Below are 26773 nucleotides of genomic sequence, written 5' to 3'. Positions count from 1 at the left end.
CAATTGTGTTTTCTGGCTCATGATCGTCATCTTCCATGGGATCATTATCTTCAACTTCGATATTCATACCTCCATGTTCGTCCACTTCGAAAACCATATTCTCAGGGTTGTGTTGATCCATACCATGTGCTCCAGGGTGCTCGACCTATATAAAATTGATAAACCTAAATAAACCATGATCATGATCTCATCATCATGTGATTTATTATGTATATAAATTGTCAAAATGATATAATGAAAAAATTACCAGTGGATGATAATCATGTCCACCTTCAATGTGACCATGCAGCCTACAATGTTTCTTCGTTGTTTTGATTAGAAGTCTTCTAGTCTTTGACCCCTTACAAATTTTGCACGGACAATAACATTTTCCATCACCTTTTCTTTTCAAGTTAGACCACAATCTAGCAATTGTCTCCTTATTTTGTTGTTCGTTGATATTGTCTGACATGGTCTTTCTTCACAGGCAAGAAAATAGAAATTATCATCATTGAACAAAGCATCTTATTGAATTTAGATTTCTAGTTTGCTTATTTTGCATATAAGCTCGCCCAAATATTCTACAGTTATTTTTCATCAAGATTCCCTCAGGAGCTGGCAGATCCTACTTCCATACTTTAATTTTGTTTTCTCAAAGGACAATCCTAAAAATTCATGCATTGGAAACAACTTTTTACACCTTTGTTGGTTGTGGTGGCGTCATAAAGAGTTTACATCAATAAATGAAGAACATGCCAATGCTTTTAATGCAGCAGTAGAAGTCTATCTCTTATTCAATATCTCTAGTGAAACCCCCATGATCTTTTGTTGGAGTAGAATTTGTTATATTCTAGAAAGGGTCTTGTCCTTTGTTGATGTGATATTCATCTACCTCAAGAAATAATTGTTCTTTTCTCCAACAAGAAGTGGAACTAAATGAAGATCTAGCACCATGAAATGAATCCTCAAAAGGATTACTATAGTTAGTTTTGGTAGATAATGATCTGGGTAAAATACTAATGTGGCTTTAGGAAACATTATGTACTAGCTTAGCATACTCTAACAACTTTGGTGCAACATGCTACATCCAATTAAGTCTCCATTGGTATCTCTATTATGTTTATGGATTGGGATTCAATGTACTCTTTTTATACACAGATTTTACTTTCAACTGAGGAGGTTTGTATGTACTTACTTGTCTTTCGATTGTATTCCTATTTCAAGAATTTCTTCTATCAACAAATCATTCGTTGTAAGTTGTACAAGTGGAAGCTTGAACATGCCTTCCATGCTAGCCTTGTTGATACATTAAACACCATCTTGTGCAACAAATCTTTAGAACTCCACTATTTCATTGAAGAGTGAGTAGTAGGGACAATCTAGGACACTTATAGAGGTTTTGCAAGAGAGACAAATAGACCTAAATATTATGGCTTAATAATGATCAATAGGTAAACAGATAAGAAACTCTCAATATCAAAATGACTTTCTCAAATGGATAGATCTGCTAATAATGGTTTTATGACTGTATGTCAACTTTAGACTCAATTCAAGAAGAGCTAGAAGTAATATGTGATATCTAGATTTATGATCTCTATAATATAACAATCCCATAATTATGTTTCCACACATCTATACCACAACACAAACATCATGCTAGTGTTCAGCCATAGCAATTGATATCGTAATTATAGAATGTGAAATATGCACATAACTATGAATAAAGATTAAGAAAAACAAATAAAGATGCTTATTGCAAACAATAATGACTAATGGAAAAGAATTGAATTCATTGTAGATAGTTTTGAATATCAAATTCACTTATTTGTGTGTATTTACTAACTCATGTACTTGTAGCCAACCATTTATCTCTTTCATAAATTAAACACTTATTAATAACATTAAATGGCTGAGTAATTATGTTTTAGTTGAAATTGAAAATAAAATATTTTATTTCAGGACAGCTCACACTATTCCCTATCATATTTTAGACTGTTGGTTTTGTTAGTAGTGGTTTGATGTCTTTGGAGCTGATCATTGCATTTCTTTAGTTACGTTTTCCAGCATACTCCCAGCCTATGCCAAAATGGGAGCTTTAGAATAGGGTATGGACATCCATCCAAGCATAAAAGATAGAGGAATTTTGTCAGATGTAGTTGCAATTGCACAAAATGGATTTGTTGAGAAGGCTTTAGAAACTTTCAAGCAAATGCAATCGGCAGGTGTAAAGCCAAATTCCATGACCAATGCTACTATCCTCCCTACCTGTGCCAAAATGGGAGATTTGGAACAGGGTATGGACATTCATCGAAGCATAAAGGATAGAGAAATTTTATCAGATGTTGTAGTTGTAACTGCCCTGGTAGACATGTATGCAAAATGTGGAAGCATAGACAAGGCACATGAACTGTTTGATAGAATGCCTGAAAGAAATGTTGTCTCGTGGACTGCAACGATTGCTGGAAATGCACAAAATGGATTTGTCGAAAAGGCTTTAGACACTTTCAAGCAAATGAAATTGGAAGGCATAAAGCCAAATTCCGCAACCTTTTCCAGCATCCTCCCTACCTGTGCAAAAATGGGAGCTTTGGAATAGGGTATGGACATCCATCAAAGTATAACGGATAGAGGAATTTTGTTAGGTGTTGTACTTGCAAATCCCTTGCTTGACATGAATGCAAAATGTGGAAACATGGACAAGGCTCATGAATTGTTTGATACGATACCGCAAAGAGATGTGATCTCATGTGAACAATCAACACGCGCGTATACAGGAGGAAGGGATTACTGCTACAAAATTGAACGCCCATTCCTCAATCATAGTTCTATGGTTTTACAAGATTAAACTAGGACAATTAACCAACACATGTATATTTTTTGCAACATGAAATTAAAAACTAGGGCAATTTGAATCTACCTCCTGCGCGGGATTGCCTTCGATGCGGGTTTGATGTTCTTGGGGGTTGAATTCGCCACAGACGCCTACACGGGATTGCAATTCACAAATGAATTCCCCACCTCTTTTTTTATTTTGTAATGGTTGTTGTTGTCGGAATTATGATGAACTCCAACACTTTTTTGAAAAAAAGAAAATTCTCATTGCTAATGCCTTCTTCGTCGAAACCAAATGGGAAATTTCCATTGGAATTACGACTAATGCGGGCTTTTTTTCAAAAAAAATCAAATTTGGCCACAATATACCTTCTCCATCGGAAACCTCAGTCAAAAATCTAGTCCAAATGTATTAGTGCATGGACTGCCCAATCTTCTGGTTATAAATAGCCTATTCAGCAACCACGGCCCCCTACAATAATGTCTCCCCTTGCAGCCACTGTTGTCCCACCTAAACCAACGCATTTTCCCACTCAACCAATGCCAAATTCTAATATTAAATCTCAGCAACAACAACAAGCTTATTCAGTTGATCTTAATCAATACCTAGCCTATTCTCTATTCCTAAGTGGTATTCACCTCCGATCTGGGACAACTCTGCCTAATCCATCTCCTCCAGTTATCACTGAGGTACAAGAAGAACAAGAAATCTCTAATCTAGTAGATACAATACCTCAGAAGCAGATATTACCGCCATTTCCCTAGAGATTGCAAGAAAAGGAAGTTCTCACAGAACAAGAGCAAGGTTTTGATATTATAGATCAACTGAAACATGTTTGTGTTAAAATTCCATTGTTGCAAGCAATAAAAGATGTTCCTATATATAGTAAGGCACTGAGAGAAGCATGTTTAAAAAAGCTTGGTAGGAAGAAGAAGGATCCACAAACAGTGCATGTTATGGGTCAACTGGTAGATATTATGTTAGGCAAGGTTGCAATTCCAAAATACTCTGATCCAGGTAGTCCTGTTGTAAGTATAGTCATTAATGGCAGCCAAATAAGAAATGTTTTAATTGATTTAGGGGCAGCCATTAATGTGATGACAAGATAAGTAATGAAACAACTTGAAATCAATAGTCTAAGACCTACACCCATAGTTCTACAACTTGTTGATAGCTCTATAGTGAGACCTGATGGTATGATTGAAGATGTGGTGGTTATTTTGGATTCCTGGGAATACCCTGCAGACTTTATGATTCTATCTCCAAAGGCAACATTGAGAGGATATCTGGTGATTTTGGGAAGACCTTGGCTTGCCACGGCTGATGCATATATTGGATGTAGATTAGGGGATATGACTATTTCAGATGGGAACTCTACAAAAACATTATCTTTGTATTCTCCTACACAACCCTAGTTTGCTCAAGAACAAGTCATTTGGCCTATTTTGGGAGAAGAATCTAAGGGAGTTGACTCTATTAATCACCTTATGATGATTAATTGAGGGCCATTAATGCAAGTACATGATGAAGACTCAATTATTTATAAAATCTGATAAATGAGTTGATACAAGAAAAACAATTGCAGGAGTTGGTACCAAATATTGCAAATTTAGACTTTCCTACAACCACTGATGTATTGTGTACTCTATTGCCGTAGGAAGTCTGTACTTCTCATTTTTCTGATATGTCCTAGATTGATCTTACTACGAAGATAGAATTTGATTTGAATAAATGTTTGAATATCAATAAAGATCTTTCAAATACTCAAAAGTAAGCCCTCATGGACTTGCTAAAATATAATAAAAATGCTTTTGCATGGGATTACAAGGATATGCATGGAATAGATCAAACAGTTTACACCCACCGTATCTATATAAAAGAAGAATGTTGCCCACTCAGACATCCACAAAGATGAACCAATCTTGCATTAAAAGAAATAGTTAAAGAAGAATTGTAGAAGTTGTTAAAGGTCGGGTTTATCTATCCTATCTCTGATAACCAATGGGTATCACCTTTGGTAATAGTTCCTAAGAAAGGAGGAAAATGGAGGTTATGTGTTGATTATAGAGCCTTGAACCTAGAAACAAGAAAATATCATTTTCCATTACCATTTGTGGATTAGGTATTGGATTCTTTGGCTGGTAAAAGATATTTTTCATTTCTTGATGGATTCAATGGTTACAATCAGATTCAGATAGCCCCGGAGGATCAAGAAAAGACAATATTTACTTGTCTTTGGGGAACTATGCATATTATGTTCTTCCTTTTGGGTTGTATAATGCTCCAACCACTTTTCAAAGAGCAATGATCAGTATCTTTTCTGATATTTCTCAAGACATCATGGAAATCTATATGGATGACTTTACAACTTATGGTTCTAAATTTGAACAAGCATTGGAGAACTTGAAAAAAAATTTACAACGATGTGAGGACTATAGTTTGTCATTAAATAGTTAGAAATGCTTCATCATGATGTAGGAAGGAATAGTCCTTGGTCATCATATCTCTATAAAAGGAATACAGGTGGACTCAGCAAAGATTGAAGTCATTCAGCATATCAATGCCCCTGTGAAGCAAAAAGATGTAAGAAGTTTCCTTGGTCATGCTGGATACTATAGAAGGTTTATCAAAGATTTTAGCAAAATTGCAAGTCCCTTATATTCATTGCTTACCAAGGATATGGAATTTAAATGGACCTCTGCATGCAATGAAGCTTTCTTGAAGCTTAAGCATGCCTTGACCCAAGCACCAGTTCTTAAAGGTCCAAATTGGTCTTTACCATTTCAAATTCATACAGATGCATCTGATTATGCAATAGGAGCAGTATTAGGACAAAAGATTGACAACTTGGAAAGCGTAATATATTATATTAACAAGAACTTATAGGGACCTGAGTTGAATTACACAGTCACTGAAAAGGAAATGTTAGCTATTATATATGAACTCAACAAATTCAGGCACTATATCATAGGATATCCCATATTTGTGCATACAAATCATACCGCAATCAGATATCTCATGAATAAGCCTTCAATTATTGGTAGATTAGCTCGTTGGTTATTGTTGATGCAAGAATTTGATATCACAGTTGTTGATAAACTAGGGAAGTCTAATGTGGTTGCAGATTGTTTTTCAAGACTTCAGTTACAAGAAGATTCTATAGTAATAGATGATGCTTTTCCAGATGAACATTTATTTCTTATACAAGCTCACACTCCCTAGTATGCTGATATTGCCAACTATTTAGCTATTGCTAAAATGCCAATTTATCTCTCTCCTAAGGAAAGAAGATTGTTGGTAGAAAAAAAAATTTAACTTCTCATGGATTGTTGATTATTTGTTTTATGTTGGGCCTGACCAAGTCACGAGAAGATGTGTAAGGGAAATGAAACATATGATATCCTGCATGCGTGTCATGATGAGCCATGTGGAGGACATTTTGTTGCCAAAAGAACAGCACTCAAAATGCTAAATACAGGATACTATTGGCCCACATTACACAAGGATGTAGCACAGTATACAAGAAAATGTGACAGATGCCAACGTATGGGAAGACCTACTAAATCTGATAAGATGCCATTATATCCACAAATATTAGCTGCACCATTTGATAAATGGGGATTAGATTTTGTTGGCCCAATTGATCCACCTTCTAATGGCAAATCGTACATTTTGGTGTGTACAGATTATGTAACAAAATGGGTGGAAGCTCGTGCCATGACACATGCAAGAGATAATAAGGTGGTTGAGTTTCTTTATGAGGAGATATTTACAAGATATGGAGTACCAAGAGAAATTGTATCAGATCAGGGCCCACAATTTACTTCAACATTGATTGCAACTTTGGTAAATGAATACAATATAAGACACAGAAAATCTACTCCATATCATCCACAAGCTAATGGACAGGTATAGGTTACAAATAGGGAGCTTGAGGCTATTCTTACCAAAACAATATTTGTTCATAAAAAAGATTGGTCTCATAGGCTTTCAGAAGCAATTTGGGCATACACAACAACTTGGAAAACACCAATTGGTTTTACACCTTTTGAAATGGTTTATGGAAAATCAACAATGATGCCTATTGAATTTGAGCATAAAACTCTGAGCACAGCTTTGCAATTAAATATGACACTATCTGAAGCACAAAAAGAATGTATTCAACAATTGAATGCTTTGGATGAATGGACGAAAATGGTTGCCCAGCAGACAAAACTGATCCAAAATCAGAGAGCAAAGTGGCATGATAAATATATCAAAGAGAAAAAGTTCAAATCCAGTGACTGGGCACTATTGTATGACTCTAGATATAAAGATACTATGGGAAAGTTGCAAACAAGATGGTTAGGACCATATGAGATAGAAGAATTTTTCAATAATGGAGTTGTTCGTTTGACCATAATTGAGCCTGTTTGGTTTAAGCTTTTGGTGAATGGTCGCCGATTGTGTCTTTATTATAAGTCGGCTACTAAAGAGGAGTTCCTGCAGGAATTTGCCCAAAAGGATGAAACAAAGGTTCCCGCAGCAACTGATAAGGTTCCTGCAGCAACTGATCAGGTTCCTACTGCAATTGAGTAAAGTAATAAAGGTAAGGTTCTTGCAGCCACTGTAGTGAACATGCTTACCGCTTCATCATAAATATTTTCATGTCTAATGGGAATATTCTTTTCCATAAATAAAATTTCATCCACGTCATCCCATCTCATTTTCTTATCTCTCTTTCATTTCATTTCGCCATCATTTTTGTACGACTGCAGGTATGTACATATTGTATTTTATTTTAATTACACATTTATGATTTCATTATGATTATGCCTTCCTAAATCTGCATACACTCCCCTAAATCTTGTTAGCTTATGTAGACACATGCTAGGTTAAGTTGGGGGGTGTTTTATGGTTTGGTTTCCAAAGTTAGTAATTATTTGTCCTTTTCGGTACTTAGAATTGATTGCTTGCCATCATTGTTTTTAACAAGATATTCTTTCACACAAGGAAGTAATAAGTTTTGCCACCGAATTTGGAGATATGTATGGAATTTTCAATTTTCAACTCTGTAGGATATTTTGGTTCTCTGTTTCTCAACTGCAGAGTGTGCTATACTAACAGAGTAAGAAATGGGTGGAGATCCAGTCCGCCATGAACCAATAGTTCATGATGCGTTGCTACAGGATTCTCTTTGTGAGCATTATTTTAGACACCATGGCTGGATTGATTATTTTTTGAAAATCAGGGATTTTAATGAAGAAATTGTTGCAGTTTATGCATTCCTTCAATGAAGGAGAAGCTACGATTAAAGGTTTAAGGGTCATTGCTACGGAGCAGTGGATATTTGAAGTTACAGGGTTGCTACAAGAAGGAGAATTGTTTCCAGAATCAAAAGACACAAGGAGCGCCAAGGCAGAGTTTACACTTCCCATAGATGGACCTCTAGCAGTGGACAAGCAAGGAACTAGGAGGGTTTCCCTACCAGCAGAGTGGCCTCGGGTAGCTTTATATGTCATGAAATACATTACTTGTGAAGGGAGGTATTCAAATCTACATTCACCACATTTTAAATTACTTAGTCATCTACGGCATGGTCGGAGAGTGAATGTCCCTAATTTTCTATACCACCTCATTTCTACAACAGGGATAACTTTAAGAAACCACCCCCCGAGCAACTATGTAAAATCTTGGTGAATCAAACATTATTTTCGGGGGGAAATTTTCATATGGATGGTGAAAAAAAATTTCAAGATAGGGCAAAAAATTATTTTGTATTGGCGATTTTTTTCTAGGGTACGAAAATTCCATAAATTTCTAGCGAATTATACCTTGTTCTATGAGGAAAATATATATTGTAGGAGGTGAATAATTTTTGTTAAAAGGAATTGTAGATGTATAAAAATGACCATATTCCTAAATGAATATTTTATGTTCATTTCTCTATTTAATTAAATCCAATTTAATTAAATTACTCGCATTCCTCTATTTAATTAAGTAAATTACTCAATTGAATTCACTATACCATTTAATAGGATAATTCATTTTATTCAATTAAAGCCCCTATCCACTTTTTTATTAAATTCAAATTTAATTAAAATAGTTATCCTAAATTAAATAAATCTAATTTATTTAATTACAACCAAATTAAAATAAAGCGATTTATTTTAATAAAACCTATTTTCCCTCACCCACTTGCAAAATCCTACACCTCCCACTTGCATCCTAAATCCTATTCCTAATTCTTCTAGAATTCTTCTAAACCTAATCAATTAACCCAAAACCCATCCATTATCCCTTTCCCCTAAATTTGAGGAGGTCACTTCTCAAATTTGGAGTAAAGTCTTCAAAAGGAATTAAAGCCTTTATCCATTCAACAAGCTGAATGCCCCCAAATTTGGAAGGACTCTTACAAATTTGTCCCCAAAGTCTTCATAACCATCAATGGTTAACTCAAACCTTCTTACATGGTTAAAGAATTTCCATAAACTCAACCTCCATGTAACCCAAGGGTCTCATCAAGCATTTATTGCTTTGACCATGGTTATCCTTAAACCTTTGCAAAAGAGTTTATCCTTTGGGTAAAAGCTTTATCCAATGGATAATCTTAACTTAACCTTAACCCTTAACCCCTAGGGTAACCATGAGGTCTTCTCAAGCATTTAATGCTGCTTACATCTCCTCTCAACCAACCTTATGTTGACAATTGTCACCATTTCATTGGTGCCAATTACAAACATGGATTCTCAACTTTCAAACTCAACCCTTGATTGAATCTTTCAATCCTGGCCATCCATTGCCCTATTTTTGCTATAAATAGAGCTCTCATTCCTCCATTTTTATCATCCAAGTCTTTAGCATCACACTTATACTTAAATCCATTCAAGCTTTTATATCTCATTTTATGCTCATCATTTAGCCTCTCTTTTAAATAGGAATTAATCTAAATATGCTAATTTAGAGTATGTTCCTTATCATTTAGCTTAATTATTAAACTAATATAGTATGTTAGGATAGTATTGTTTACTAATCTTGTCATCTTATAGCTAGTTTATTGCATTTCTAGAATCATGCATAGCTTAGGATGCATCTCATATTTAAAATTAACAAAAGCATCCCTCGTTCTTGCATTTGCCATCCCTAAACCATTTTGCTCAGTGATCTGAGAGCAAAAACATTGGTTTGAGGGACCGTGCAAGATAGAGAACCATGGAACCATCCTTGGGAAGCTGAGTTATGCTTCATAACTCCATAGCTTGCACCAAGAAGTCCTGTGGGTGTGTGAGCAAGGCTCCCTAGAGCTCTGTTTTTCACATTTTGAGTTCTATCGACCCGCTTTTCCCGCATACAGGAACAAATATATAATTGTATGGGCAAAAAAATTTATAGCGAAGGAAAAATTATTTAAATGTATTGGCGATTTTTATCCACCGCTTGAAAATTATAGAATTTGTTTTGGCAAATATTTTGTTATTTATGGAAAAATATATAATTTATTGGTGATTTCATGAATTCATTGTCATTAATAGACAAGGAACATCACATCACATCAGTACATCACATTGAATTCAAACTCTGCACGATGTATCAATAAGTGTGGCCTCTTTGACACGTGAAGGGTGACACATACATAAAATCCATCAATGATTTTAAACCGTTCGATGATCGTAGATCAATGGCTAAAGTTTTATTTCGGCCCAATTTTCTGAAGGGAACATAGCTCACCAGAAAGTGCCGAGAATGGAATTGGATTCAATAGACATGTATCAAATCTCACAAATCACAATCGATAATTTCGATCATTTAATATATATCTATTCACTTACGGCAATCCACGTTGTCCCCACAACTTCCAATGTGGTACTTGCCAACTTGGTACTGGTTTTGAGTTTTTTCCAAATTTAAAGCAATTAATATGGTTAGAGAAGTAATTATTACAATCAAGAGCTTTATTCATATACGATCTCTGCTTCTTTTATCTTCAATTGGCCTTTGCCATTTGGTAGATAAATCATCGGAGCTCACGATATTTAAATTCTTCCTCTGGTTTAGGTTTATAGGCTTAGGTTGTTTAATTTGTTAATCTATTTTCTCAAGACGAACACTCCCATCCACTTGAGAAGCATTTCTACAGAGGACTAGAGGGCCTTTCTAGGCTCCATTAAGGACGAAACCCTCCAATCAGTCTGCAAGGAATTCAAGCCGTTCATCAATGAGGCTGTGCGGATGGTGTTGGGCAGAGAGTTTTTGCGAAACAAAAATAGATATTGTGTTAACACGGACATTACATTTCATTTCTTAGTGTCTCTTCTAGACCTCGGAGGAGACAAGGTGGATATGTTGATGTTGTTGAGGAAGGTTTTTAAGGAAGACTTCCTTGGAGATGACATTACTGTTGTCGTCCTTGCAGAAGTAGGGGTGGGTATCCCTTGGTTGAGTGAATTAACCAAGCTTCTCCTCCCTGACCAAACAGTGTCAGTGGCCAGGCAACCGTTTCTCCTGAACCTGAATGCGGAGCACTTGACGCGTCACAGGAAATGGGCACGGATTGGCAGGGACTTCCTCCGAAAATGGTTGCTCCTAGACGACTTTCCAAACTACAATTGGCTTGAAGAATTCTCTCAGCTTGTGTTGTCTGAAGAATTCTACATGGAAGGAGGGTCGGATTCTTAGTGCAAAGTTTTAAACCATCCACTACCTGTACCCTAGCCCCACCATCCTGGGCCCCTAGTAGTTTTTTTTTCCTATGTCTTCGAAACCTAATAGGCTCAGTGGCTCACTTAGTTTGGATTTTAAGTTTTTGAGGGACTCAAGTCTCAGGATTGAGACGAAAAAATTGTAAATTTTCAAAGCATAAATATTAATGATAATTTTTCAAATTCCAGTTTGTTTCAGTTTGCCTCTTATAGTCTTATGGATATAAAAATGCTTTCTATAATTCTATTTCATTTTTAGTAATTAATTTCTTTCAAATGCTTTTTGTATATGAGCTACGTTATTTCAATTATTTGTTAAACAATGGAAATAAATTTAATATTATGATCTTTTTTATGTAATGCTATAAAAAAAAATCAGTTTGTTCCATTAATTATTGTACATTGATTATGGTTGATTATAATTTTATAAATATATAGTCATTCAAAATACAAAATTTCAAAAGTTTCAAGATACAAAAGTTTATTGGTAAAGGTTTTTTCATTCTATTAATTCAAAAGTTTCAAGATACAAAATTTGCAGTCATTCATGCATAAACGCATACAGAGAGAAAACCATACTGCCCACAACTTATAACAAGTAGACAAAAAAACCAGTTCATTGTTGGATATCCATAACAAATGTTCCAGCAGTAATAAATCATTTGGAAGCATATTAAAAAACAATGGCCGATAGGCCGCTCACTCACTATCCCCCTGGGTCGCCTCCTCCCAATCCCTTCCCTTCTCGGAGGTCAATGCTTTCCCTTTTGTCGCTTCAAATTTCATTTTTGGAATGCAGTTTAGGCACTCGAAGTTAGGGTCACCCTCCAAGATTGCCAGTAGCTGTATGGCCCTTCCTTGTTTAGCCCTATCTCTCAATTCCCTACCAACCTCCATCCTTGCCACCACATGCAAAGTCTTCAGGACTTCATCCACCCTAGTTAATTTCATGAAGAGTTTCATTGCTTCCCACCCCACTCGAACACGTTCACGACAATGGTATTTGATTTCATCCTCTAGGCCACGAATAAAAGGAAGCAATTCCTCCTGGTCATCCCCTTCCTTAATTCGAATGCCAACTCCTGGCACCACCCACTCCAAGATTGAATCCAGGTTAATCAAAAAATCCCCATCAATAAATTTGACCAATGTGAGTTTTACCTTTTCCACGTCTAGTTCAAATTCACAGGCCCATGCCAGAATCAGAGAGTAAACCTCCATGTTAGTTCGATACTGGTGACTGATATGTGCCACCTCCTCCGCAAGCATCAGTCGAGTTGTCGCCCACAAATTCTCCTCCTTAAACTTGAACAATCCTTGCATTCGTTTTATCAGATACTTTGCACAAAAAGGGCAACAACTTCTTGTCTGTTCGCAGTGTGAAATTGGCCTTCATGGTCACCTGCAATTTCAAAAGCACTTCCTGCAAAAAATGTCTTACAGAACCTACGAACTATAGATTTGTTCTGCTTCAAAGCAAAAACTAGCACACAGATCAAAAGGTAATAAATTATGCCTCCGTCGTATAGGTCAGGTAATGAATGTGTAAGATAAGGTATTAATGCCATGAGATCAAGAAAAAGATTTCCTACCATCCTCCCCTTCCTTCCTTCATGCGACCTATCGCAGACAACTCCTTCTGCAACAGTTAATCGCCACCTTGGCATTTGTACTTTCCAAATTTGCTCGCCTTAACAGGTTGAGGACTGCACATTTTTTTAAATTAATACACTAAATTTATGTTAAAATTTTATATATATTTTTAAACTATTTTTTAAAATTATATATCGTAAACATATTTTCAAAGAATTTTGTTAAACTTTAAATTAATATTTTAGATTTAATATTGAATGTTTTCTTTTTTATATTAAACTTTTACCTTTCAAATTGTATATCAAAATTTATATTATTATTTAGTTATTTGTTTTATTCTAGAAACTAAGTTTCATGTGTTTATACTATTTTTGAATTTCAAATTTTTACAAATAATATTAACATTATATATAATAGTTATCTCAAACTATTGCACATCTTTAAAATTTAAATGTCTCTTATTATGGGACCGACGACATATGACAACACTCAAGTTCTCAACAGGTATCATCATCCGTCAGATGAACAAAGATCAACGGCTTAGGGTGGATTTCGGCCCAAATGTGGGCAGTGAACACATTTGTGAGAACTTCGCCCGGAATTGAACATTTTAAATTTAATTAAATATAATTAAGTCTATAATCTATAGACTATAAATCTCTTTTTCGGGCGGAAGTTTAAAATGATTAAGTAGACTTAAAAAACAGACCCAAAAAGTGACACGAGTATGGTGACATACCAAAAAAATGGCAGAAGTCGTGGGACCCACTACATCTATAAACAAGTACCATTGTCCGTTGGATGAACAAAGATCAATGGCTTAGGGTGGATTTCGGCCCGAATGTGGGAAGTGAACACATTTGTGAGAACTTCGCTCAGAATTGAACATTTTAAATTTAATTAAATATAATTAAGTCTATAGTCTATAGACTATAAATCTCTTTTTCGGGTGGAAGTTTAAAATGATTAAATAGACTTAAAAATCAGACCCGAAAAGTGACACGAGTATGGTGACATGCCAGAAAAATGGTAGAAGTCGTGGGACCCACTACATCTGAAAATAGGTACCATCGTCCGTTGGATGAACAAAGATCAACGGCTTAGGGTGGATTTCGGCCCGAATGTGGGAAGTGGACACGTTTGTGAGAACTTCACCCGGAATTGAATATTTTAAATTTAATTAAATATAATTAAGTCTAACTCTATAAAGCTCTTTTTCGGGCAGAATTTTAAAATGATTAAATAGACTTAAAAAACATACCCAAAAAGTGACCTAAGTATGGTGACGTGTCAGAAAAATGGCAGAAGTCATGGGACCCACCGTCCCACGACATCTGACAACAGGTACCATCGTCCATTGGATGAGAAAAGATCAACGGCTTAGGATGGATTTCGGCCCGAATGTGGGAAGTGAACACATTTGTGAGAACTTCACCTGGAATTGAAACGTTTTAAATTTAATTAAATATAATTATGTCTAATGTCCTCAGAATTTATACTGAAGTAATGAATGTTTCATCCTTCGACACGGAATAGTTATTAATAATAATTAATAAAATTACAACATGATTCTAGATATTTTGCCATCGTCCGTTGGATGAGTTAAGATCAACAACTTAGGGTGGATTTCGACCCGAATGTGGAAAGTGAACACATTTGTGAGAACTTTGCCCGGAATTGAACGTTTTACATTTAATGTCCTTAGAATTTATACTAAAGTAATGAATGTTTTGTCCTTTGGCATGGAATAGTTATTAATAATAATTAATAAAATTACAACATGATTCTAGATATTTTGCCCTTTAGGTATTACTTTTGTACTTTTCAGAGTTTTCAAAATAAGAGACTCGTAAATCATAATCGTATTTCATTTCATGGACAAACTTGTAAATTGAGGGAGATTCAAAAACAACTACTAGATTGAAGAACGCATGTTGCAACAGAGACTATCTGTGCCAATCTAGTGAAATATAAATTCCGGGTAAAATCTACAACACCTACATCTCGCCTTTTTTGCTTTTTTTAATCTTGTGGTCCAATATGAGGGTTAGCATTTTCAAGTTTTTATCTAGCATTATTTTGAATTATTAACAATAACAGCAATGGGGGAAATGGGAAGCAATAGTTCAACAGGAAGCAAAGTGAAAAACAAAATGTACCTAACCGAACTGGTTAAAACACCAGGTTTCACTGATGAATACCATGATATTTATGACCCTGCTATCCATGATGAAAAGCGTATCATAGATATTAGATATGCATTATCTAGTAAGGCGGCAGATGCATCTAGGGAAAATTTTATTGTTTTCAACTCAATATTAAAACCAAAAACAAATGAAATCGCATCATGGGATGCTGGATTGGGAAGCATGGTGTTAACTAAAGTATTCCCTTGCCCTAATTTTGCCATGGTCTGCACCAAAAATTATGATGAAGATAAAAAAGCTATTGTCAATAAAAATACAAAAGAGGAAATTTTATCCATAAACGAGGGAGAATTTGCTCATTTGTTGAACCTAGGATTTGAAGCCCAAAACTCAAACGTCCAAATTGACGTTGAAAAGATGGCAAGGAATTATGGGAGTCTTGATCCAAGTCGCAGAGATTCATTTATCAAAGCTATAATAAAGAGTGGTATTGGTATTGTGTTGGATCAGAATCATAAGCCTCCTTATGATTCTAACATTTTTGTTCCATGGGTTGGGGATACTGTTTCCTTGCTGTCATTTTGCCTAGGATTGGAAAATGATAGGGAAGTGGGTGCAAGCCTTCTTGAAATAATTTATAATATCTATTGTGTAGGTTAGCCGATAAGATATAATTTTATTGAGCATATTGTTAAATCCATTCAAAAACAATTACTAATGATCAAAAAAGGTTCTTGTAAGTCATTTAGGTTCTCATCCTACTTGTGCTATCTCCTTCTATCCAAGTATCGTGCAATATTCTAGACCAACAAGTTCAAATTGTGAGCTATAAGATTGATGAGAAGACTGGGAACAGAACAAAGTGCCCAATATATGAATGGAGACCAAAGATAAGGATGCATGATAACAAAAAGAACTACAACCATTTTGTAGACTTCTTTTTGGCACCAATATATAATGAAATTACAAGCACTCCAATGCCTAGGTTGCCTATGTCTTGTAGAGATTGCATTCAACTTGGAAGTCAAATAGAATTGGTTGACTGGTTCTTCATGGAAGAATTCACTGTGTTAAGGTTTTACAGATCGGTAGTAAAACCATATAGACTTCCAATACATGTGACAGAGAGGGTATTTGCATTAGAGTATGTACTGCAATTGGAGAGCACAAATAGGCACTTCCATGGTCAGCAAAAGAAGAGCAAATTTCCTTCCTTGCCTTTCTCATGTGGAGGGTTCACATTTGAGAGAAAAGCATTCAATGTGGCACATGATTTTTTGACAGTTTTTAACTTTGGTGATGAGGGTCTCTGGCAGTATGATCCAATCGGTGTAGTTCAAGCAAGGCTTAAGAAAAATGGGAACTCTTCAGCGTTATGTCAACATGAAAGTAAACCATTGCTAGAAAAGCTTAGAAACATGGACTCCTAGGATGAGGTTAAAAAAGAGATGGAGAAAATTGCAGTTGACAATAACATTTCAACAGAAGAAATTTCATCATAAATTATGGCATTGCACACACAGAGGACAACAGAGGAGGGTCAGGGCATCCAAAATAGGAGGTCCTACAATTTCTACCTAAAATCTGCTAATCCATCTAAGAAATCTATTCCCAAATCAACTATGCAAGAATGTAAAGAGAGTTTTTGGACTCAAACCAAAATAAATAATTTTTGGACTATGAGGAGGAATCTCGGTGAACCAAAGACCAGTGCAGAATTTGAGACCATCGACGAGGATGATGAGTTTAGCAAATTGTGGAATATGGAGCATCCCACAACAGTACATGACAGGAGTGAAAATGATGATGAGTATAAGGCTGAGCCCGCTCCAACAACTACTACAGCCCCTAAAATATTAGGTGCAGTCCATGAGTCCATGAAAGAAAAATATAGCAAAGGGGCAAGCATTGTGGAAAAAATGGGTTTTGAAGGTGGTGGTCTAGGTTCTAGAGGAGAGGGCATTTGGTATCCACTTCAGGTAAAACTTCCATCAAGGTCAAAATCAAAAGCTCTTGTTAAACCAGTCATTGGACTTGATTCTTCAGATTCATCACAGATATGTACTACTCATTACCCTCAGGGTCCACCTACATTTGTTTCAGGTTCAAATCTACAACCACCACCACATCATGGTATTCCCATTGGTGGTGAATCAAGTGCCACTGCCACAGGTGGGGAATCTAGGGATAGTATTCCCATTATTATTCAGTCAAGTGACGTTGTGATTGGTGGCCATGGTGGGGTTGGCGTGGGTACTACTAGTACTACTGATACTAGTTGTCTAGTTGTTGGACAAGGGCTACAACAAAATATCTCTCGCAAGAGGCCACTAGTGGTAGATACTAATACTATTCAGAATCCTATATCAAGTTCCACTGACACTACAAAACATTCATTTGTAGCTTCAAATCACACACCTAAAAAGATTATGAAAACTACACATAAAAGTGTCAGTGGGAGTGGGACAGTATCAGGAATTGTTGTTGGTAATCCTAGTCAAGCATTAGTTAAAACCACGGGAATAAGTGGAACTGGAGCCTCTAGTATTCCTATGTCACCTTTCAAACATTCAATTGCTTCAGCAAGCCCAGATTTTCAATATCATGATTACTATGAAAAATATGAACACACAACAAAAGCAAATAAAGAAAAAAAGAAAGCATTTCATAGGGTTTCCCTAACTGAAGTTTTAAACGAAGAGCCTGCAAGGAACAGGGTATTTCCAACATATGACCCACAGAAAGATATGATGGAGTTCATGGTTGTTATGCCCCCAGCCCCAACTAAAGATAAAAATCCACCACACAGTCAGATAGATCCCTCTGAATTTCAAGTTAACACCCTCCAAATGGATTTTTCTAAAGTACATAATGTGGACAAAATTAGTGTGTCAAAAAGGACTAACGAAGTGGTCTACACTTCATTGCTAAAGGTGGAGAGAGAAAAAAATAAATTGGAGAAACAAATAGAAAAGTTACAGGCAGACCTGGCAAACGGAAAATCAAGGAGGAAAGCAGTAAAAAGCAAGTGCAATGATTTACAGAAAAGGATAAGAAATTCGGGCTCTGCAGTAGAAATTGCAGAGCAGGAGAAGATGGATGCAGAATTGAGGGACCTGATAGAAAAACTGGCTAAAAGCATTAAAAATGTTGATGAGGAAAGAGCCAGTTTTCAAAAATTATAAAAAAGTTATGAGTCTTTTGTTGCCGAAATAAGAAAATTACAGGACCTATTGGATCATGGGAAGGAAAAAGAAAAACATTTGCCAGAGGAAGTAGAGGAAGAAAGAAAAAAATGTGCACAAATGAAAGAAGACCTACAAAATGCAAATGATAAAATAATAACTTTGAAGGATAGATTGAAAGATAATATGAAAAATACAACGAAGTATATACAAGAAAACATTTAGCGGAAAATAAGGCAGAGGAGTGACAAGTTGTGTGAATGGTTTCAATTGACTGAAAGTCTAAGACTAATTTATATGAAAATCAAAGGGCACTATGAGAAGAGCACACATGTTTATTCAAAAGAGGATATGGCAAAAAAGATTCTGAAAGTAGTCTACAGTTCCAGTGGCAACTACTTGGCATCCAAGGGAATTAAGAGCTGCATTGATGCCATAGTTAAGACATCATCTATCATTCAAAAATGCGAGAAGCTAAGGGAAACATCAGAAGTTATGGAAAATTGTGGTAAAAAGATATTGAAGCTGGAAGAAAAGAAAAATAATTTGATTAAAATTGGTTTGCCTAAGACCGTTGACCCATCAAATAAATTCATTGGAGAAGAAGCTTACAAAAAATTCATGGAGATAAAAATGAAGTCTGATTTAGACTTGCTTCCAAAGGACACAACTCCCCAAAGATTTCTGGAATTCATCCAACCATTTACAACTCTAAATTTGGTATTGGATGAAACAGTAATGTCAAGTAAATCTTCTAAATATGGAATATTGACGAAGTTGGACTTGACTTTCCATAGTTTACAGAATATTGACCTTCCATCAGATGAAGAGTGGAGCACCCTACAAAAACTGGCACAGAAATCTTAAGAATCATAGTATGTATTGCACAATTTTCTTCTTTTACTCTTAATTTCAAGGTTTTATGTTTTTTTTGTTTGTTGTTTTGCTAATCTGGCATATGAATCTATGATGCACTCGTTATTGCTATTTTGCTAATCCAACCTATGAATCTATTTTATGAATAGGAAAAAACCAGCACTCGCTATTGCTATTTTGCTAATCCAACCTATGAATCTATGATGCACAGTGCAAAAATTTAGCCAATAAATTTGTATTCTCAAATTCTCCCTTGCTTTAACATTTATGCATTTCTCTATTTATGATTAGTAGGTTTTAGGCACTTCTATTATCTATGTTTAATTTGTCATGGCGTGAATTAATATTTAATTTTGAACTCTGTTTTTTGAACAAGAGACATCAAACATGTAGCAGATGTTAAATTGCTAATACGACCTATGATGGCCATATAAATCTCTACTGAGTTTTTGGTTTTGATGTTCAGTTTCACATGTTGCAAACTTGCAATTCGACCTAAAGCTGTTGTTGCTCCCTTGTTTCTATAAAAGGGAATTCAGGGTCATTTGCAAAGGGTTCTGAAACTTTGTATTCACTTTTGCATGGACATTGGAGAATCACACAGGAGCTATTGTTGCTCTCTTGTTTCTATAAAAGAGAATTCAGGGTCATTTGTAAAGGGTTCTACAACTTTGTATTCACTTTTACAATTTGCATGGAGAATCACACAGATTGGTGTATTACTATTGAATGAATTGTATCATATGGCTATATTTTGAAAGAATTAATGAAAATCTAAGTTCTCGACATGTGTATTACTATTGAATGAGTTGTATCATATGGTTCTAAAATGTATCACACAGATTTGAGACTCAAACATGTATAAATAAACAATAAACATCTCTGTATCAATAAACACATTATGGTTTTTTTTTTATTATGCTATTTTAAATCTGGAAATAGAAAGTTGAAAAATACAATTACAAATCAATATTAAATTATAATTGCAAAAAGTAATATGCTTTTGTAATATGAATGATGAGATATAGTAATAAGATTAATAAATACCAATCTCCTACAATTGCCATTCATCCTCATCAAATTCAGAGCTTTCTTGATTCTTGTCTGTGGTTTGAGTTTCTTCACTCTGAGTCTGCATACCTTCACCGAACTGCATCTCAATGCTAGCAGTAGGTTCAGTACATGAGTCAATAGTCCCACTGGCACTTTGGTTTGAAGTGTTGCCCAAACCTCTTCTTTCACATTTGGACATCCAGATTTGCAATGCCCTATCGTAAGGAAAAGTGTGGACATCATACCTAGATGTATAGAGCCTCAAGAAATTTTCCAAATTTTTGTCTAGTTTGTTTCTTAGCTTTGATTTTAGGAACCCCAAAGCACTGAAAACTCTCTCATCTTCCACTGAACCCAGTATCATGGTAAGACATAAATCAGTAAGCTTCACTTATTTTGACATTGAATCACGCAACGTTGAATTCTCAGCTATAGTTTTCCAAAGCCTTGTTACTGATCCCTCTTCGCAGGGGTTCTCCATTTTGCCATATTGTTCTTTCAATGTGTATGCAAAACAAGATGATTGCTCTCGAAGATTAGTTTCGTCTAATATTCTATTTATAGTTACTCCATTCAATTCTCTGGATATGCAAAATTGTTTTATCAAAGTCAGTAGCTTACTTCGAAAATCGACTGCACTATTGAGGCTCCAATATTGAGGAAACACAATAGACATGGCTTCAAGTAGGTTGTCAGGAGGGAATCTGCTTCTAATTTGTGAGGAAAGATCATATGCAACTAGTTACAGTCTCAACAATCTTGTCAAAATCTACCCTTTTAACTCTTGCTAGTTGCTTCCTGGGGCGCTTTCCTGGTTCCTCGGGGTCGACTGTGGCATAGAAGTGCATTGGTATCTCAACTCCCCATACATTGGCACATACCTCCCCATCTGCATCGATTTGTAAAAAGTTATCGGGATTGTTCAAATCTGTGAGTGTCCACCACTTAAAAAAAAAATTATCGGATAGTGTTGGTTGATTTTGATAGAGATTGTCGAGGGTCATGCATGTCATCTTACGCAGCATAGCATATTCTGCAATATACAGAGCTCTTTTTTGGGCAGCCTTCATAATATTCCTCATTTCCTCTAGCATGGGAAAAAGAGCTGCTAAAGTTAAGAGTGACTCTAAATTACTTAACCTGCAAAGAAGTTCAGGAAATTTTGGTTGATTTGATTCATCGCGAGTTGTGTGAAATAGTCCAATCAAGGATGGATATTCTGAAAACACTTGATGCACTGGACCATCCAAAGAGATCCATCTGGTATCATTATCCTTGAGAAGCTTGTTTCCATCAGTTATTCCATCAGTAAAGTGTTGAGATTCCATAAATCGCTTAGGACTTTGACTGAAGTGTGAGTAGAGCTCTTTGATTAAAATTTTAATTTTTTTAACCGAAGCAAACTTGCTCACAATTCCAAAAGCTAGATTCATTATGTGAGCCATGCAATGAATTGAAGTAATGTACAGTGCAAATGAAGTTTCAATCTTTGTACAAAGATCGGTGACCTTACATTACTAAAGCTCCATCTGCTCCAACACAAACCAATTTTTTAGCTACCGTCATGTCATCCATACCTCCATATTCAATTAAACTTTTCTTTACTAGTTGAAATAAATTTTTTGTTGTCGCACTCTCCTTCATTTTAGCAACAGATAGTAGATGAGGTTGGCGGGTATGATTCTCTACAGCATAAACATGCATGCATACCCATGAAGTATTGTCTACTGTCATAACTTCATGTAAAGAAAATGCAATAAAGTTTGACTCTCTTATTTTTTCCTTTACATCTTCTTTTTCAACCTCAGCAAGACAACTTGCCCATTCCCATCCACTGTTTATTGACCAATGTCTATTAGGATAGTTAGGAACTTTCAAAAAGTGTAATAAACCACTAATTGATGGGAAATCTATCATAGCACGCCCTTTGCTCAAAATATAAAAAAACAACGCTTAACTGAACAGCTTTTCCCAGTTGTTCTATTTGCATTGCTTTTCCAAAAACAGCTTCAATAGAACCTTTAACTTCAGCAGGCTTCATCTGTATTTTCTCATGAAAATAATACTCTTCGGCATTCCTCACATGCTTACATTCCTCCTTTGTTTTCCATCTTATCACTGATTTTTTAACCTCGTCTATCATTTGTTTTTCATAAACTTTACCCATATGCTTTTCTATGGTGTCAAATTTTAGCTGCAACCTAATTTCCTTGTTATGTTTCCAAGTGCAAATCTTACACCTGCATTCTATTGGAGGCTCGCCTTCAATTGGATTCTCCACTAGTTCAATGAATGGATACTTTGATGCCCAATTAATTTGAAAATTCCTCACTAACATATCCCACTACCGATCCTTTTTTTATTGTGGTTCACCCTTTTTTGATATGGCTTTTCTTTTTCCCTTCCGTGCATTATCATCAATTGCATTATTACCCAAGTCGATTATATCATTCTGACTAACTTGGGTATCTACCAGATAATCTTCTTCAAGATCATCCTGATTTGAGATATCAGGTTCATCGTCGTCTTCAACATGAGGTGTAGGTGGCAAATTTGTACTTGTACTTGTGATGATGTACCTTCCTAATTTTCACCACAATATTTTCCAATGCCAAAGTACGAAGACAATGTTCTGCTTTTTGTTGGCCTCTCCTGGCCTTCCCCACATTTAGGTTTCCTACCCCTCTTCCTGTTCGACATCTCCAATGAAATAAAGGCTGCCAAAAAAATATCAATTTGTTGAAGAAGCAATAATAGACTATGAGTATCTTTGAATGCCTCAATGGCATTGATTATGGTCCAGTTGCTAAAGAAGACTTTAATGACAGGTGGAACCTTTCTACTACCAAATCTAGTAAGGAGAAGGGTAGAGAAGGTCTTGCTTGGATTTTTCTACCTCAGGGATGGATAAAGGCCAACTTTGATGGGGCTTCTAAGGGGAGTCCGGGTAAAGCTGGTTATGGGGGCATTGTCAGGAATTTTGCTGGAAGTTGCCTTGTGGCAGTTGCTGGCCCTTTGGGGAGTCAAACCAGTCATTATGTTGAAGCCTCAGTTGTGCTGAATACTCTAATTATTGCTAAGAACCTAAATCATGATAAATTATGGCTGGAGGGAGACTCACTTAATATTATTAAGTGCTTGAAGGGGGAAACTGAGCCATCGTGGTCTATAGAAAACATAATTTTGAAAGCTAGGGAAATTATTGCTAGTTTTGAAGTTATAATAATAGAACATGCCTTTAGAGAGAGAAATATGGTGGCAGATTGTCTAGCGAACCTAGGCGTTAATTCTGAATCTCAAACAATTTGGCATGGGGAAGATATTAATATGAGTATTAAAGAGCTCCTCGGAAAGGATAGATTTATGGGGAAAGAAGGACCGCATAATTATGACAGCTAATATGAGTAATTTATGCATTGATAGAAAGGTAATGATTACTTGGCAAAGTGGCAGAATCCCAATCAAATATAATAACACTCTGCACACTTTGTGGGTCATCTTTTTCAAAATTTTGAGAGACAACGGGAAGAAAGCTTTGAGTTTGTAGAAGAACAGAGGTGAAAGTTTGAAATTGAATATGGGAGGTGATTTAAGGAGGGAGGAACCAGACAACACTTCCAGATGGAAGGATATGCCGAAAGTTTGGGCGAAGCTGGAAAAAGGGTCCCTAATGAGTTTCATGGAGAAGTTGGTTGATTATGACAAAGGTAGGGTAAATCTCGTAGTCTCCAAAATAACTGAAAATTGGAGTAATGAGTCTTTTAAAATCTATGGTGTGAGGTTCAAATTGGACACGAGCCTCATCGCGACTGTGATAGGCATGCCCCACTCAGGGCTCAATTTTTTTATAGATCTTAAAGTTTCCAAGAATGCGGTAAATCTTTTCCGGCATAAGGAAAAGGAGAGGGCTAAAATTAGAAAAGCCACTGGGGGTTATTATGAAGCCTCCAACATCAAGAAAATATGGGGTTGGGTTTTGAATGCCATCATGGAATACATAACCATTGAGGGCCACTTTTCTAGGGCCCACACTTATCACTTTGTGTTATTAAACCACTTCAGGCATGAGAAAAGGGTTTCCCTACCCTACTATCTCTTCAGGTCCCTGTCTAGGTCTCTCAATAAACACAGCAAGAATCCCTCGAACCCGATTCTCCATTGTGGGCTCATTTTGCTTATTTATGAGCACTGTAAAATCCTTGCCACGTAGGAAAATAAGAGGTTGTCCGCTTCTCCAGGGAAAGCCAAGAGAAAGTTGGAGGAAGGCGAACCCAACAAGAAGGAGGCTACTTCGAGCAAAAAAAGCAAGAGCGCCACTGGGATGAAAGCCCATGATGAAAAGAATGATACAGAGGAAACTGGAAAAGAGGGCAGTGAAATGGAAATGGATGAGTCAGAGGGTGAGGAAAGTTGGAAAGATGAGGATGTGGGTGCAGAGGAAGAAAAAGGTGAGAACGAGTCTAACAATGATAGTCCAATTCACAGTGCTAGCTTAGGCAACGACAACAGCCAGCCTATGGTAGATAAGGATGATAAGGATATTGAGGAAAAAGATATGAATTTTGAGAGGGAGAAGAACAAGGAACCTGAGAAGGAAATGGCTAAGGATAGTTTGAGTGAGGATAAGGAGAGCGTTGGAGAAGGGTTATTCCTGGATAACCTTAAAAAACTCACTGAGGCTAGATTGGGTTATGACAGATGGACATATGAACTATTGAAGAACCTGGAAAAAAATGGGAAACAGATGGATGAGAAAAGGAAGGAAGATGACAGGAATCAGAAGCAATGGAAGCAGGACATGGAGGGAAAAGTTAAAAAAATGGCAGCTCAGATTGACTATCTAGAAGAAGGGAAAGTGGCGATGAAAAACCTATTGGGTATGATCCCGAATATCTTGTCTACTATTACAAAGAACCTATAGGATATCTCAAAGGTCCTTGATAACTCTAGTTCTCCCAAACCAGTAGTGGACCTCAACATAGATGAAGATGCAATCAAGATTGGAAGTGGGGAAGGTACACTTGGTGGAGCTGCAAAGAGAACTAGAGCGAGTGTTAAGAAAGTTGTTGCTGTGTCTGCTAAGGAAATCCCTAATCTTAGGGATAATATCAAAGACATGTATGGGATTAGCATTAACTTAGCTAATGCCCTGAAAAACATAAATTAGTTCCTTTTGTTTGGTCTGGCTGGTTTATGCTTGTTTTTTGGGGCTTTTGCTAGTTTTTCTAGTAATTTTGTTGGTTTTCCTAAAGTATGTTCCTCCTGGTTTCTTAATGCTTTTATCTTGTAAGGTCATTTTGTAAAGGGTTTCGGGGCCCCTTCAAAACCTGCTTTTACTTTAATAAAAAATAGACTATAATGTATAATATACCACTTCAAAAATATGATCACTCACCTTTAGCTCACTAGCAGTCGCCAATGCAGTCAACAACAATGATTTTCCTTGGTCTGAAACTTCACTATTGATCAGAATTCAGAGCCTAGAACCCACCAGATTGTGTTGAGATAGATCTAATCTTTGCATGTATTTATACCAATCCTTATATGGCGAATTCTGAGGGAATTTATATGGTATACAAATATTTGGCGAATCCTGCATAACTATAACACGACTTATGTAAATTTCGAGGTGATTATAGGTCGTCCAAATACGAATTATGTAATTTTTGAGGCGATTATAGGTCATCCAAATAATTGGCAAACACAATATAGTTGGCGAAAGTTAGGGTGAATGGAGACACGCATCGGCAAGATGTCGGGCAAATTGGATCCCCCTGGCTAACAAACCTTCACATGCTTATAGGTGAATTAAGATCATCTATTAAGGCAACCTCAGAGAGTGTAGGAAAAAAAATTAAATTTACCATGTGTCCACCATTTATTGTATTGGCGAAATCATCGCATAGAAACATATGGCGATCGGGTCGTGAATTTGACAGAAATTGATAATAATCCGGCGACATGGCCACCCCCAGTCGGTACAAAATATTCGCCATTTCCGACATGGATGACGTGAAAAAATTGCCATTGGCGAATATTCACCACTAAAGTAATCTTTGTTCTACAAGTGCCAAAGAAACATGGAAGAATGGAAATCGTTTTGTCAGCCATCATGGGTTGATTAAATTGCTTGTAGAACATTCACTTAGAGATGTTTCACAGATGGAATGGGGGATATTTGAGGACATATTGCAGTTTATGGTTGAAGATGCTCCTGTTGCAGATGATCCACCAATTGAAGAAGAAAATATTGCAGAACCCTCTTCTCTCGTAGTTTCTGCAGAGGATGATTTGCTCGTTGCCGAAGGAGCTGCAGTTATTATGGAAGAAGAGATGGTTGAGGCAAATGTGGAGCAACCCTCCACTTCTCTTCAAAGAGATTCACCATTTGCTAAGAGAAAAGGGAAGGAATTGGAAATAAATGAAATG

At 36.2% G+C, this 26773-nt stretch overlaps 1 protein-coding gene across 1 annotated transcript in view; it reads left to right on the top strand.

The window, feature by feature from the left end:
- LOC131858955 (uncharacterized) overlaps positions 1 to 26773 on the top strand; it is a 75246-nt gene that overhangs the window by 29561 nt on the left and 18912 nt on the right. The window contains exons 2-4 of the mRNA XM_059212452.1: positions 7235 to 7369; positions 24555 to 24863; positions 26507 to 26686. Coding sequence (XP_059068435.1) covers positions 7235 to 7369; positions 24555 to 24863; positions 26507 to 26686 — 624 coding nt within the window. The remainder of the gene's footprint in view (positions 1 to 7234; positions 7370 to 24554; positions 24864 to 26506; positions 26687 to 26773) is intronic.

Source organism: Cryptomeria japonica, chromosome 10 (assembly GCF_030272615.1).
Source record: "Cryptomeria japonica chromosome 10, Sugi_1.0, whole genome shotgun sequence".
Lineage (NCBI taxonomy): Eukaryota > Viridiplantae > Streptophyta > Pinopsida > Cupressales > Cupressaceae > Cryptomeria > Cryptomeria japonica.
This window is presented reverse-complemented; position numbering and strand designations above follow the sequence as displayed.